A 17,085-nucleotide genomic window follows, 5' to 3' on the forward strand; every position below is an offset into this window, starting at 1 on the left:
ACAATCCACAACATTATAAAACAATCACAAGATTTTAAATAATCAAAAATAAAGTAAAATCATCTTATTTCCAAATGTCAAAAGATCCTTTAAAATTTTGGAATCTGGATCCCAACCAGGATCTGCATCTTTGATTAAAACTAGTCAGTTCTTTTTTTAGATTCATTCTTTGTCTAATTTTTGAGATATATCATTTATAACCAAACGGACAGGCAACTTCAGTGACAGAGGTAATGAATAATGTCAAGCAAATTTATTTTAACTTCAAGAATATTGTAAAATAATAAAACACAACATATTTTATTTGTAAAATATCTTTAGCATACTAACACAAGATACGCAGGAGGGTGTAAACAGCAGAAGAGATGAGACGAGGTGGAGTTGGACAATATCTTTGGAGTGGAAATAAGCAGGTTTAATGATGCAGATATAAAAGTTTATTTCTGGGTCAAATATAACATGTTTATGAGCAGATAGGCTCATCTCAGGGAGGGTATGACGTCTATGGTTAGGGAATTAAGTGTGTTAGGGGACTAAGCGCACTTCGTCTCTAATCTTCAAACCATTTTGCAAGTTGTGAATAAAATAAGCTAATTGGAATAGGTTCTTATGATGGATAAGTCTCACTGGATCTGTGCAGATGTGATTGGTGAGAAGTAGCTAGTATATTTCTGAACCTAAAAGTCTGAAGAGATAGATTTCTTGACATCTGGACCTGAAAACCAAGCATTGTCACACTGAAGGTCAACAATTACCTTTTCAGTCACAGTGCAGCTGTCATTGAGGAAAAGAGTCAATACTTTCAAAAGCACCATCTGTCCTTTCCAACATTGACCAACTGCATACCTGGAACTGGAGGCAGCAGTTGCAGCATTGGGTCACTCATCAAATGCAGGTTCCTAGCTTTAGGAATGGGAATTAATAAAACGTTCAGGAAAATATGAGAAAAAAAAAGCTCTATGACTTGTGTGGAACAGTGATAGTGTCCCTACCTCTGAACCAGAAGCTCCAGATTTCAATCCCAGGCCAAGATTTCATGGTCTCGGAAGGTGTGGGTCCGCTAGAAATAGGCCATGTTGGCAGATTGTGATATCAGTCAATGGGCAATGCTTATTTGATTTTTAAAAAAGTTCAGGGGCTCTGTGATGCAGTGGTAGTGTTCCTACCTCTGAGACCCTAGGCCCATATTCTCGACTCATCTACCGCAGAGATGTATAATAACATCTCTGAACCGGTTGATTAAAAAATTATTTCACATGAAATGTTCCGAGGGCCCTTGTAGTGCAGTGGTAGTATTCCTACTTCAAATGATCCGAGTTCAAGTCCCAATTACTCCAGTGATATTTTGTAGCACATCTGAACAGGTTGATTAAAAAAATAAAATCTTTCAATTCTGTATTCAAATTTTTTGATAACTTATTTGGTTTTATTTGCAGCAGTTTTTTAAAATTTATTCATGAGATGTGGATGTTGCTTGTGACCATCTGTCTATTGAAGGACTAATATACGAGTCGTTCTAGTTATATAAACAGTCTAAAAGTTGTAGTGTCATTTTGAAGGCCAGAAATAAATATTAATATATTGAATTTACAAATCTGATCGGTTTAAACATTCATAATTTTCAGTCAGTGCTATAAAGTAACAGTGCAATGACTGCAGCAATGAAAAATATTAGTGTACATTTATTTCATCGTCAATCCTCTCCAGACGAAGATTTTGATTAATTTTTGTAGCTGGAATAATTTTACTAAATGTGTATTATTTACCTGATTGCAGCGGGGGTATTTTGATAATATTGTAAGCAAAAGAAAATCTTTTCCCAAAGCAATTGCCGATATTGTAGACAGTTCCATCATGCTCAATATGAGGGTGAGCAGTTGCACCATTGATTACACAGTAGTTGCAAAGATCCACCTGCATCAAAATAAAATTACATTGCCAAATATGAACTAAAATTTCACTTGATAAGTTATACAAATTCATAGTTTCTTAATGTATAATGAGATCTTTAGCACACCTTCATAGTCTCTTCAACTTGATAAATTTGGAGAGATTTTCTTCTAATTCTGAGACCTACCAATGCACTACAGCACTGTCTTAGTGTGAGAATAGTGGAAAATTAAGGCCACAATTAACCTTACAGTATATAGAGTCATAGAGATGTACAGCATGGAAACAGACCCTTCAGTCCAACCCATCCATGCCGACCAGATATCCCAACCCAATCTAGTCCCACCTGCCAGCACCTGGCCCATATCCCTGCAAACCCTTCCTATTCACATACCCATCTAAATGCCTCTTAAATGTTGCAATTGTACCAACCTCCACCACATCCTCTGGCAGTTCATTCCATACACGTACCACCCTCTGCGTGAAAAAGTTGCCCCTGAGGTTTCTTTTATATTTTTTTCCTCTCACCCTAAACCTATGCCCTCTAGTTCTGGACTCCCCGACCCCAGGGAAAAGACTTGGTCTATTTATCCTATCTATGCCCCTCATAATTTTGTAAACCTCTATAAGGTCACCCCTCAGCCTCCGACGTTCCAGGGAAAACAGCCCCAGCCTGTTCAGCCTCTTCCTGTAGCTCAGATCCTCCAACCCTGGCAACATAATTGTAAATCTTTTCTGAACCCTTTCAAGTTTCACAACATATTTCCTGAAGGAAGGAGACCAGAATTGCACGCAATATTCCAACAGTGCCCTAACCAATGTTCTGTACAGCTGCAACATGACCTCCCAACTCCTGTACTCAATACTCTGACCAATAAAGGAAAGCATACCAAACGCCTTCTTCACTATCCTATCTACCTGCGACTCCACTTTCAAGAAGCTATGAACCTGCACTCCAAGGTCTCTTTGTTCAGCAACATACCCTAGGACCTTACCATTAAGTGTATAAGTCCTGCTAAGATTTGCTTTCCCAAAATGCAGCACCTCACATTTATCTGAATTAAACTCCATATATATTTTTTTAAAAATCAGACTGCATTTGAAGGGTTTTAGTTGAATATCCACATGTATGATCTTTCCACAAATGCTGACAGAGGTACTGAATATTTGCAGCAATTTTAACTTTGAATCAATTTTACTATTTAAAAACTGTAGCAATGATTGTAAGAATATTAAAGTATTGAATATATTTGACTCCACATGAAGTTGATAGCAGGTACAAAGAAATCTCAAAAGTGAAATAGCGATTAGCATAATTTAGCACAAACATTGTGACCACTGTAAAGTATTTGCTGGAGAATGCGTTAAATTCCATCAAATATGATATTGTCATAGGATTTAGGTGGGAGAACAGCTCTAGATTTTAAAGGAGAGAGATCTACCACCTAGATCTCCCTCATGAAACAATGTCTGTCTTGGAGTTACAATCAATTGTTGTTATGTAATAAATTACACCCTATGTTTAAGACAAAAATCTCTTCTCATTAGACAACCTCATGGGTTTATTCTACCAGACTAGATGAAACAGGATCTGTAGATCCCAAGTTTGAAGAGAGGGTGGTGGCACTAAATCTGCCACATGGTGATCAAGGAACTTTCTCTGATAATGTGGTGAGGTTTCATCTAACAACAGCTGATGAGTAATACAGATTATAATGTGATTTAATTGTAGCAACACCACGTAAGACATCGGAGTGAAGCGAAGTGAATCCAGAAGAATTTATTTCAGGCACAACTTTAAGAGTATGACTTGTGCAAGCAATCATGCAGTAACTGACCGAACAGAACAGTTGACACACCTGCAGGACAGTGATTTGTGGCAAGGTTTGACAAAGCAGAAACTGCAGTCAATATTGACAGCATTTCAGTACTGTTAAGAAATGCAGAGGGAACCGTGAGTTGGAACACTAATTACAGCTGGAAGTTGCAGACTGCATTCAGGGCTGATGAACTGTAGGGATAGTCCCAAGATGAGGTTCAGCCAAAGAATAAACAAGGAATTTGAGGTTGCGTGAGTAAAATTGAAATCTCTGTGTATGGGGGAAAACACAGCCTAGTTACAAACAGGGAAATCAAGAAACAAGCAAAATCCTCAGTGAGCATACGGTGAGTAGGCACCATGAGGTGTATCACATAGCCAGAACTAAAGCAATAAAGAACAATTTAAAAGCCTAAACAAACAAAGTCTAATGTAAGAGAACAATTGAAGTCACAGTAAGCACAGTAAATTCATAATTAAAGCTACAGTAAAGGAGGAAGAACTTATTAAGGTTGCAGACAGGTTCATTGAGTAAAACCATTAATGAAAACAGGATACAGCTTTAAAACTACAGAGAGCACGATTCACTCAGTGAAGCTATTAAAGAGAATAATAATCTTTTATAAAACTGGAAGGTAATAGGGATCATTGGCAGCAAAGCAGCATGTGAATTGTGTTAGGAAAACCAATAAGCGAATATAGTTAGCTTTGAAGTCGCAGCAGTCAGATTTGTTTGGAAAAGGTGACAAAGTGGACGGGAATTATTTTCGGCTGCAGAAAGCAGAAATCCTCCCGTTTGACCATTAAAGGGTAGAAAAACCCTCCAATACAGCAGTGTAGAAAAACAATGTTTTTGTGTGGCAGAATTAAAATCCTGTAAAACATGGAGAATGAAGAACCATATTAGAAAGAAATTACAGCAGAAATAACATTACATGGAACAATTAATTTGAGAGATGAACCAAATAGAGCATAGAATTTGAAATCTTGGTGATAACAGTAATTAAGATACAGGTTGCTTCCAATAAGGCACTAAATCATAAACTGAACAAGTAAATACATTCTGAATTCAATTGGGAATATAGCTGATGATGTTACATACTACAGCAACAAAGAAGGCATAAAAGCAAATTACTGCAGATGCTGGAATCTGAAACCAAAAGAGAAAATGCTAGAAAATCTCAGCAGGTCTGGCAGCATCTGTAAGGAGAGAAAAGAGCTGACGTTTTGAGTCTAACTGACTGTTTGTCAAAGCTCAAAGCACAAAGAGTCAGTTAGACTCAAAACGTCAGCTCTTTTCTCTCCTTATAAATGCTGCCAGACCAGCTGAGATTTTCCAACATTTTCTCTTTTGGTTTCAGATTCCAGCATCCGCAGTGGTTTGCTTTTATCCAGTGTTTAACCCACTGCCACCTCTCTTCCAGGAATGCCTACCCTGAAGAAGTACTGCTCTTCTCTCCGACAGGATATTCGTTTGTCTCTCTCCCCCATCCACCTTCACTGCTTTCCTTTTTTCTCTCAGTGTTAGACAAGGTATTTACTAAGACTCACTTCCACAGCCATATTTCCTTCCTCAGTGACTGTCTTTGCCTCTGACTTACTCCATGTGAATTTCAACTCAAATTCCACCCTGCATGCAGCCTCCAGGATTACAGGTGCTTGTATGATATACAAAATTTTTCCAACTGCTGTTCTCGCCGCATCCTAAAAGCCACACTCAGGGCCATGCACCGCCACATGAAACCAATCAACACCTCTCTCCAGCAGCACTGACTTACTCTCTCTCAAAGCTGTCCTGGTCCACAGTTTCATTTCATCCTTCGTATTATTTGATGCCTTAACTCCAAACTTTTTCTGTTTCTTGCAGATGTTAAAGAAGGCATAAATACTTTTGATGATGCGCTACAAACGTTTGATAATTATTTTAGTCTTAGAACAATTCCTGATGGAGGAAAATTTAATTGAAGAATTCATTATCCAGAGGGTTCCATAGATTTTTGTTTTAAAATTACCTCGACGTATTGGTTGAGAAATATGACTATGGAGCTTTGGAATTACAATTTGTATTGAAATTCTTAATAGATTGTCAGATTTATTCTTGTCCAAAGCAGGTTTGATTTTATCAAAGGAAACCAAAATAATCCATTCAATTGTAAGGTATAAAAACTGTAAAGACAAATTTAAGAAGACAGTACACAAAAAATGAGCAGATACTAAAAGTCAGTGTCAGCTCTGTGGAGCAAGAAAACATCACAGGCGTAAGCTCTGCCCAACTATTCAAAACAAATGCTACATCTATAAAATAATAGGTCACCAGGCAAGACCTGGACAATATTCATGCTTGTGCTAATAAATGGCAAATGATATTCGAACCACAGAAGTGCCATGTAATGACCATCTCCAACAAAAGAGAATCCAAATAACACCACTTGATGTTCTAAATGGCATTTCCATAGCTGATACCCTGACTATCAACTCCCAGGGGCCCTACCATTTGCCAGAAACTGAAGTGGACCAGCCATATAGTATTATGGCTATAAGAGCAGGTCAAAGGCGAAGGAATTTGGCAATAGTTCACTTCCTCAAAACATGGCCATCATCTACAAGGCCCAAGTCAGGAGTCTCCATTTGCCAGAATAATCTCAGCTTTAACAATACTCAATAAGGTCAACACCAAAGCAGCTGCTTGATTGGCACTCCATCTAACACTTTTACCATTCACTCCCTGCACCATCAACACACAGTAGCATACAACATACACAGGAAACACTACAATAACTACCAAGGTACCTTCCAAACCTATAACCTCTACTACCTCGAGGGATACGGGCAACAGATACATGGGAACATCATGTGTAATTTCCACTCCAAGTCTCAGACCATTCTGATTTGAACTATTTCACTGATCCTTAACAGATGTTCTGTCAGAATCTTGGAATTCTCTCCCTAACAGTACTGTTGATGTACCTACACCACATGCAATGCAGCAGTTCAAGAACACAATTTACCACTGCCTCTTCAAGGCCAATTAGGGAAGGGCAATAAATGTTGGCCTAGCCAATGATTTCCACATCCAGTGATTGAATTTAAAAAAGCTTCCAAAAGATACGTAGAAGTAGGATACAGTTACAGAGCAACAGAAGGTCAAATAGCTATTCAGGCAGAGATATAGTGAAATAAAGCAACTACAAAGAAGACAAATCAAATTATTCCTCAAAAAACTCAATCAAGTTTGAAACATGACCTTCCCCATACAAAGCCATGCTGCCTATTGAGCAAATCCTATCCCCAAGAACCTTCTCCAAAAATTTCCCTACCACAGGTAGAAGGTTCACCAGCTTGTAATTTGCCAGATTATCCCTGTTGTCCTTCTTAAATAAAGGACAACATTGACTATTTTCCAGTCCTTTGGGTCCTCTACAATGACTAAAGGGAAACAAAGATTTTGTACAAGTTCCCAGCAATTTCCTCACCTGCCTTTCTCAGCATTTTAGGATAGATCCCATTCGATCCTAGGGACTTGTCTACTTTAATGGTTTTCAAAATGCCCAACACCTCCTCCTTTTTTAATATTGATATGCCCTAGAATATTAACATGCCTCTCCTGAACTCACCATCCAAAACATCCTTCTTCTTTGTGAATACCAGTACAAAGTACTCATTAAGGATCTCACCCATTTCCTCTGGCTCCATGCATAAATTCCCTCCCTTATCCTCGAGTGAACCTACCCTTTCCCTAGTTGCTCTTTATATACAGATACAACGTGGTCAACAGCATGGAAATCTTCAACTACACAGAGTTGGCAGAAAATCAGCAAAGGAGAAAGTGAGGACTGCAGATGCTGGAGATCAGAGCTGAAAATGTGTTGCTGGAAAAGCGCAGCAGGTCAGGCAGCATCCAAGGAGCAGGGGAATCGACATTTCGGACATAAGCCCTTCTTCAGGAATGAGGAGGGTGTGCCAAGCAGGGATAAAAGATAGGGAGGATGGACTTGGGGGGAGGGGCGTTGGGAATGCGATAGGTGGAAGGAGGTTAAGGTGAGGGTGATAGGCCAGAGAGGGGTTGGGGGCGGAGAGGTCGGGAAGAAGATTGCAGGTCAAGAAGGCGGTGCTGAGTCCGAGGGTTGGAACTGAGATAAGGTGGGGGGAGGGGAAATGAGGACGCTGAAGAAATCTGCATTCATCCCTTGTGGGACCACCACCCTGTTCCTCTGCTACATCGATGACTGTATTGGCGCTACCTCGTGCTCCCACGAGGAGGTTGAACAGTTCATCCACTTTACTAACACCTTCCACCCTGACCTCAAATTTACCTGGACCGTCTCAGACTCCTCCCTCCCCTTCCTAGATCTCTCCATTTCTATCTCAGGCGACCGACTCAACACGGACATTTACACTGACTCCCACAGCTACCTGTATTACACCTCCTCCCACCCTGCCCCCTGTAAAAATGCCTTCCCATATTCCCAATTCCTTTGCCTCCGCCGCATCTGCTCCCAGGAGGACCAATTCCAATACTGAACAACCCAGATGGCCTCCTTCTTCAAAGACCGCAATTTCCCCTCAGACATGGTTGACGATGCTCTCCAACACATCTCCTCCACTTCCCGCTCCTCCCCCCTTGAACCCCGCCCCTCCAATCACCACCAGGACAGAACCCCACTGGTCCTCACCTACCACCCCACCAACCTCAGATACATCGTATCATCCTTCGTCATTTCCGCCACCTCCAAACAGACCCAACCACCAGGGATATGTTTCCGTCCCCTCCCCTATCAGTGTTCTGGAAAGACCACTCCCTCCACGACTCCCTCGTCAGGTCCACACCCCCCAGCACACCAACCACCATTCCCAGCACCTTCCCCTGCAACTGCGAGAAATGCAAAACTTGCGCCCACACCTCCCCCCTCACTTCCCTCCAAGACCCCAAGGGATCCTTCCATATCCATCACAAATTCACCTGCACCTTCACACACATCATTTACTGCATCCGCTGCACCCGATGTGGCCTCCTCTTCATTGGGGAGACAGGCCGCCTACTTGCGGAACGTTTCAGGGAACACCTCTGGGACACCCGCACCAACCAACCCAACCGCCCTGTGGCTGAACACTTTAACTCCCCCTCTCACTCCACCAAGGACATGCAGGCCTTTGGCCTCCTCCATTGCCAGACCATGGCAACACGACGCCTGGAGGAAGAGCGCCTCATCTACCGCCTAGGAACCCTCCAACCATAAGGGATGAATGCAGATTTCTCCAGCTTCTTCATTTCCCCTCCCCCCACCTTATCTCAGTCCCAACCCTCGGACTCAGCACTGCCTTCTTGACCTGCAATCTTCTTCCCAACCTCTCCACCCCCCACCCCCTCTCCGGCCTATCACCCTCACCTTAACCTCCTTCCACCTATTGTATTCCCATCGCCTCTCCCCAAGTTCCTCCTCCCTACCTTTTATCTTAGCCTGCTTGGCACACCCTCCTCATTCCTGAAGAAGGGCGTATGCCCGAAACGTCAATTCTCTTGCTCCTTGGATGCTGCCTGACCTGCTGTGCTTTTCCAGCAACACATTTTTCAGAAAATTAGCAAAGTTTGTGAGATGATGCAAATGATTTAAAAAAAAAATTCATTCAGAGGATTTAAGCGTCACTAGCTAAGCTATCATTTATTGCCCATCCATAATTGCCAAGAGGGCAGTTAAGAGTCAAGTGGTTGGCTAACGTGGTGCCACTATTTAAGAAAGGTGGCAAAGAAAAGCTCGGGAACTATTAGACTGGTGAGCCTGACATCAGTGGTGGGTTATTTGTTGGAGGGAATCCTGAGGGATGGGATTTTCATGTATTTGGAAAGGCAAGGAATGATTAGGGATAATCAGCATGGCTTTGTGTGTGGGAAATCATGTCTCATTGATTGAGGTTTTGATTGAGTTTATTGAAGAAGTAACAAAGAGGATTGATGAGGGCAGAGTGGTGGACATGAGCTATATGGACTTCAGTAAGGTGTTCGACAAAGTTCCTCATGACAGGCTAGTTAGCAAGGTTAGATCTCATGGAATACAGGGAGAACTGGTTCAAAGGTAGAAGATAGAGGGTGGTGGTGGAGGGTTGCTTTTCACACTACTGGCCTGTGACCAGTGGTGTGCCACAAGAATTTGTGCTGGATCTACTGCTTTTTGACATTTATATAAATGATTTGGATGTGAACATAGGAGGTATAGTTAGTAAGTTTGCAGATGACACCAAAATTGGAGGTGTGTGGACAAGAAGGAGGTTACCTCAGAGTACAACGGGATCTTGATCAAATGGGCCAATGCACTGACGAGTGGCAGATGGAGTTTAATTTAGATAAATGTGAGGTGCTGCATTTTGAAAAAGCAAATCAGAGCAGGATGTATACACTTAATGGATCGATCCTGAGGAGTGTTGCTGAACAGAGACCTTGGAGTGCAGGTTCATAGCTCCTTGAGTTGCAGATAGATAGGATAGTGAAGAAGGCTTTTGGTATGCTTTTCTTTATTGGTCAGAGCATTGGGTATAGGAGATGGGAGGTCATGTTGCAGTTGTACAAGTCATTGGTTAGGCCACTTTTGGAATATTGTGTGCAATTCTGGTCTCTTTCCTATCGGAAGGAAGTTGTGAAACTTGAAAGGATTCAGACAAGATTTACAAGGACGGTGCCAGGGTTGGAGAGTTTGAGCCATAGGGAAAGGCTGATTAAGCTGGAGCTGTTTTCCCTGCAGGCTGAGGGGTGATGGTATAGAGATTTATAAAATCATGAGGGGCATGTATAAGGTCTTTTCCATGAGGCATAGGTTTTGGGTGAGCATGGAAAGATATAAAAGGGACCTAAGCGGCGACTTTTTCGCATAGGATGGTGCGTTTATGGAATAAGTTGCCAGAGAAAGTGGCAGAGGCCAGTACAATTGCAGCATTTAAAAGGCATCTGGATGGGTATATAGATAGGAAGGGTTTAGAGGGATATGGGCCAAGTACTGGAAAATGGAAATAATTAGGTTAGGATATCTGGTCAGCATGGACGAGTTGGGCCGAAGAGTCTGTTTCCATGCTACACATCTCTATGTGGACGAGACAGGTAAAGAAGGTGGTTTCCTTCCCTAAAGGACATTAATCTAATCAATATGTTCGAGTACAGAGTCTACTTACTTCAGCACAAACTGGCCTGGAGACTGACATTATACATTTGCTCATAACAATTGAAAATAGGCTGGAAACGACTCCATAGTCAGTTGATCAATGTTGAGAGATTCAGGACACAGTCAAGAAGGAATTGCTTGTTTCAGAAATCAAGGATACTGCAAGGAAGAAACTATCAGGTCCAACACAGCAGATACTTTTCATGAAGGGCATTCAAGTGATTAAACATCCCCTGATGATGTTATGACAGGAAATTACTGTTTCAGCAGGATAGAGGTCCTTGGTAAAGCAAATTCAGGAGATTAAGTGTCCTCCAGACAATATAATGGACAATTTGACTGATTCAACAGAAACAATGTCCTCCACAAAGGACGTCAAAGAGATAAAAGGTCCTCTATTTTAAAAGGGACTTAAAGATCTGACGTGGTCAAGAACAGAGTCAAGGTCAACAGTCCTCCAGCAAAAGATTATCAGTCTAATTTTGAAGAAAAGATTTTTGGAAGAATGGGGAAACCACCCTGTTGCCTGAACTTGTGAAGTCAGAAAACTGGCAGGGGACAGATTGGGGTAAATAAGCTAGAGTTTGCTGGATTAGGGGAGATGTATAACATGCTACGATCTGAAGGGGATAATACTGAGAAGTGCATTTGGCTGCACTCAACTGGATGATCCCATAAATGGGGAGAAAATCTCTGGCTCTTGAAGAAGATCTAGCATTTAAATCTTGCCATTGTCTCTGTAACAATGTTTATCATACCATTGTAACTTGCACCTTATTGCTAAATACAATAAATTGCCATCTTGTTTAAACTAAGAGTCTCTTCTTGTTTGACAAAGTAGTGGTTTTCCTTTGCAACTGGACAAAGCAGGCTCTGTAGATCCCAAATGTAAAAGATTGATGGTGGCAGCAAGTCTATGGTGATGTAGAGTCCAATTAGGTCGTACAACATGATGGAGCAGTGGTGAAGATTTATAATTCAACAAGTACTTTGGTGACTGAATTATTGAGCCCTGGGTACCTGAACACATTCTCACACCTGTCTTTCAGACAATATCTTCCATTAGCTGCCACCTCAAGTATCAAGTACATTTCTGATCAATTACAAGATGGAAATTTGGCTTCAGCATGGTTGAAAGGACCAACCATAGTAGCATGCATCAAATTATTCAACTTGGTTTTGCAATCCAATGTTATAAATTAGTTTTACTCATCGCCAAATACTTTATCCGGTCTTCTTGTGAAGGGCTTTCAGTCCAACCCCGTCCATGCCAACCAGATATCCCAACCCAATCTAGTCCCACCTGCCAGCACCTGGCCCATATCCTTCCAAACCCTTCCTATTCATATACCTATCCAGATGCCTTTTAAATGTTGCAATCATACTAGCCTCCACCACTTCCTCTGGCAGCTCATTCCATACATGTACCGCCCTCTGAGTGAAAAAGTTCCCCTCTCACCCTAAACCTATGCCCTCTAGTTCCGGATTGCCCCACCCCAGGAAAAAGACTTTGTCTATTTATCCTATCCATGCCCCTCATGATTTTATAAACCTCTATAAGGTCACCCCTCAGCCTCTGACACTCCAGGGAAAACAGCCCCAGCCTGTTCAGCCTCTCCCTATAGCTCAAATCCTCCAAGCTTTTGGTTAGATTATGCATATGAGCCAGGAGAAACACTTCTGAACAATGAAGACAAACAGTTTTGCCATTGGATATTGTTATCACTAAAGAAAAATGGCAATGTCCTTGGCTTTCTCAGCATTATTCTAGATAATTTTAACTAAGTTGCTGCTTGCATTGACCAGTATCCCCTAGAGAAATATAATGATTCAACAGCTGACATATTCTAATCACTACCACAAATATATTATGTTAACCATGTAACACAATAATATCTCAAAAGCAAAGCACAATTACCATATTTCAAGGCCAGCTTAATGTTCAAGATATTGTGTCAATTGCCAGCAAAGAAACACCAGCGAAAAGGAGTGCTACAACCTTTGCATAAATGACTGGCACAATGGGTTACAGGACCATGCAACACCATCTATTACACAATTCACAAAGATATTGAACAGGACCATAACACTGAAAAATGCAGCACTAATTGAGCAGGCATCTTGTTTAAGATTCAAGATTTGGCTCCGTTTCGTACATAGGCAAAAGTGAGGACTGCAGAAATGTCTTATGAAAGGCATTAAAAAGAGTTTACTTAGGTTTCACCTGAGCTTTATAACATTCTTCAAACTCATAAAATCACAACTGGCGTTTCTCCAAAATATTAACCTCTTCCACAGGTAACTGTTATAACTGCAAACTACTAAGCTGATATACAAGATATATTGAATTGAATATGGCAAGTTTGCAGATGATACCAAAAGTGGAGGTGTAGTGAACAGTGAAGAAGGTTACCTCAGAATACAACAAGACTTTGATCAGATGGGCCAATGAATGGCAGATGGCATTTAATTTAGATAAATGTGTGCCACATTTTGGAAAGGCAAATCAGGGCAGGACTTCTACACTTTAATGGTAGGGTCTTAGGGAATGCTGTTGAATAAAGAGAGCTTGGAATGTAGGTTTATAGATCCTTGAAAGTGGAGTCACAGGTAGACAGGATAGTGAAGAAGGTGTTTGGTACACTTGTGTTAATTGGTCAATGTATTGAGTATAGGAGTTGGGAGACCATGGTACAGCTGTACAGGATATTGGTTAAGCCACTTTTGGAATACTGCGTTTAATTCTGGTCTCCCTGCTATAAAAAAGGATGTTGTAAAACCTGAAACAATTCAGAAAAGATTTACAAGGATGTTGGCAGGATTGGAGTGTTTGAGCTATAGGGAGAGGCTGAATAGACTGGGGCCAGTTCCCTGGAGTGTTGAGGCATGGGATATCCTTATAGAGATTTATAAAATCATGAGGGGCATGGATATGGTGAATGGCAAAGGTCTTTTTCCTGGGCTGGGACAATCCAGAACTAGAGGCATTGGTTTAAGGTGAGAGGAGAAAGATTTAACAAAAACCTAAGAGGCAAATTTTTCACACAGAGTGTAGTGTGTGTATTGAATGAGCTGCCAGAGGAGGTGGTGAGGGCTGGTACAATTGCAACATTTAAAAAGCATCTGGATGGGTATATGAATAGGAAGGGTTTTGAGGAATATGGGCCAAATGTTGACAAATGGGACTAGATCAATTTAGGATATCTGGTTGGCATGGATGAATTGGGTCTGTTTCCATGCTGTATAACACTATAAATTAGCTTCATTGTCACATGCACTCAAATGAGTATAGTTTAAAGTTTATAAGTTGCCACTTATAGCACCATCTAAACTACAGAGTGCCTAGGTAGAATCCTTACAGAATAGAGAAAAGAAGTTACATAACAGCTATACACAGTATAACCACCAGTCAGAAAAACAAGGGTTAAAAAGGCAAACATCACAGCAAACATAGAGCACCAAGTTAAGTCATACAGCGCTGTCAGCCTGCTCTACTATTTGCAATTCCCAAGTTCCTGAAGCAATCGAGATCCATATACAGGAAGACTTGAATGACACTCAGGCTTGGCTGATAAGTAGCAAGTAACATTCACAACATACAAGTGCCAGGCAAAGACCATCTCCAATAAGAACAAGTTTAACCATTGCCTCTTGACATTCTACGATCTTGCTAAATCCCACTAAATTAACATTCTGGTGGTTACCAATGACCAAATGCCTAAAATGGAATTACCACATAATTACCATGACTATGAGAGCAGGTCAGAGGCTAGGGATCTTGCAGCAAGTAATTCACCTCCTGACTCCCCAAAGCCTGCCCACTATCAATAATGCACAAGTCAGGAGTGTGATGGAATATGCTACACTTGCCTGGATGGGTGAAGTTCCAACAACACTCAAGAAGCTTGATGCCATCAGGACAAAGAAGGTTGCTTGATTGTTACCACATCCTCAAACATTCACTCTCTCCCTCGATGCACATAATAGCTGCAGTGTGTACCATCTACAAGATACATTGCAGAACTTCAACAAGGCTCCTCAAACAGTACCTTCTTAACTTATGACCACTTCTGTTTAGAAAGACAAACACATCAGATACCTGGGAGCACCACCACCTGCAAATTCCCCCCCAAGCCAGTCACCACCTTGACTTGGAAATATATCAAAGCAACAACTCACCATTCCTTTCTCAAGAGCAGTTAGGGATGGACAATAAATCTTGGCCCAGCCACTGAAGGCTAGATCCTGTGAATGAATAAAAAAACCTCATAGCTCGTATTTGACCTCAATTTTTGCTTGATCCTATTTCCCTTGATTTCTCCAAGATTACTTGAATCTATCAATCTCAGCCTTGAATAACTCAGTGACTGCATATTCACAACCCTCTAGGGTGAAGAATTCCAAAATTCACAATCTTTGAATGAAGAAATTCTTATTTATCCAAGTCCTAAATGATCAATCCATTATTCTGGAACTATAGCTGCTTGATCTGGACTCTCCATCTAGGCGAAATATCCTCTCAGCATCTATCCTGTCGTGTCCCATCAAAACCTATTGGCCCAAATTTTCCAATGGCCAGAGAGTCACTGCAGCAGCACAGATTGGAGCTGCCTGTTGGCTGCATGCAGAAATCCTGATGCACCTGACTCCACAGAAATTGCCCAGCAAACTGATCAATCAAATGGATAATTACTGTGCATCTAGCAAAAATAATTCCCTTAAATTTGGAGCGTTCAGAGGGTTTGAACCTTAAATGCAAACCTTAAGTGTAATCTAGGTAACATTATGAGGATTAAAACCTGCTCAAACTTCTGGGCAGTTATTAAACTGAGCCTCCAACTCACCATTGATGCCCACAGACCCCTAATACCTCTGAACTCAATACCCCTCCCTGACCTTACATGTTGCACACACATCCCTTCTCTCCTTACTCCTCACCTGTGCCACACCTGACACTTACCCAACCTGACCCCTTGATATACCTTAAAACCCCATCAACTCACCTGGCATATTAATACCCTCACTCTCTTGGCACGCGAACTGCTTTTGCATCATCCACATAATTTACTGCTTTACCTCACTTAGTATTGTTAAAGAACTTGGATCTATTATATAGGATAATAAACAAGTCCTATTATGCTAATAAATAGTATATGTCACTCATGGTGCCTGCTGATTCATATGGAACTCAGATTGAGCCTACATGGTTCCATTAATGCTCTCTCCTACCAATTATGCATATAGGATAAATAGCTAATAAAAAATAAATTAATCATCCTCCATATCCTCAATGTGATCTCACAAAACATTACTCTTAATAACCTTCATCTAAGCCATTATTATAGCTGTTAGTAGCTAGGTACCAGTATTGATCTTTGCAACACTCCACAACTTACATTATACCAATCTGAAAATACCCTGCGTATCCTTATTCTGGATTTCTCCACTTTCACCAATCCTGTACCCTCACTAATTCTTACCCTAACCTCATGAACCCTTATCATTCAAATCTGAGGGAACCGCACACAAGCTAGACCTCACTGAGAATTCTAGGCCAGAAGTTGCTGCATCGTGGGATTATGAAATTGATATTTAATCAGTAGCAGCAATTACGTTTAAAAGCTTAATTGCAGCTGAGTTTAATTAAACCCTTGTAACTAACCTTGCTGGGCATGTGATTAACTGTTGAGATGCTCAGTGGTAGTTTTCCTGTGCTGGAGAAGAACTTCTAATAGAACTGTTGATGTTGCTTCCCACAATGGATCAGCTAAATTTTGGTGGTTTATTAGAAATCAACAGAATTTGAAGTCACCCTGAAATCATAATGTTGTGGCCTCTGGTGACAAAATGAACTAAATACCGAGGTGGCTGTACAATGCTTAGCATAGCAAGGGACAAAGTGACTCCAGAGAGGTCAGAAGTATATGAAAACCAAACCATTTCCCAGTAAAGTGTTTAAAGTCCAGGAAATAAATGCAGATAAACAAAGCTTAAATAGTGAAAGAAGCTGACATCCTACTTCATAAGGTTGCTGCATTTGTAAGAAATCTAATAGGTTAACAAATTAATCACAAATGTAAGCAGACTGGAAAATAACATCATGATTTAATTAAGGTATTTAAAATGACAAAAAAAATTATATTAGGTAGCTTCAGAGAACTATTACTTTGGGAAAGGAGAATCCAGAACAAAGGATTAAATGAGTATCAGAGCTCAAACAGCCAGGGA

At 40.9% G+C, this 17,085-nt stretch overlaps 1 protein-coding gene across 2 annotated transcripts in view; it reads right to left on the bottom strand.

The window, feature by feature from the left end:
- Positions 1 to 17,085, bottom strand: part of LOC140479841 (retinoid isomerohydrolase-like) — a 46,478-nt gene that overhangs the window by 12,053 nt on the left and 17,340 nt on the right. For both annotated transcript variants that reach the window (XM_072574136.1, XM_072574137.1), the window contains one exon: positions 1,767 to 1,914. In XM_072574136.1, coding sequence (XP_072430237.1) covers positions 1,767 to 1,914 — 148 coding nt within the window. The remainder of the gene's footprint in view (positions 1 to 1,766; positions 1,915 to 17,085) is intronic.

This window comes from Chiloscyllium punctatum, chromosome 7, assembly GCF_047496795.1.
Source record: "Chiloscyllium punctatum isolate Juve2018m chromosome 7, sChiPun1.3, whole genome shotgun sequence".
Classification (NCBI taxonomy): Eukaryota; Metazoa; Chordata; class Chondrichthyes; order Orectolobiformes; family Hemiscylliidae; genus Chiloscyllium; species Chiloscyllium punctatum.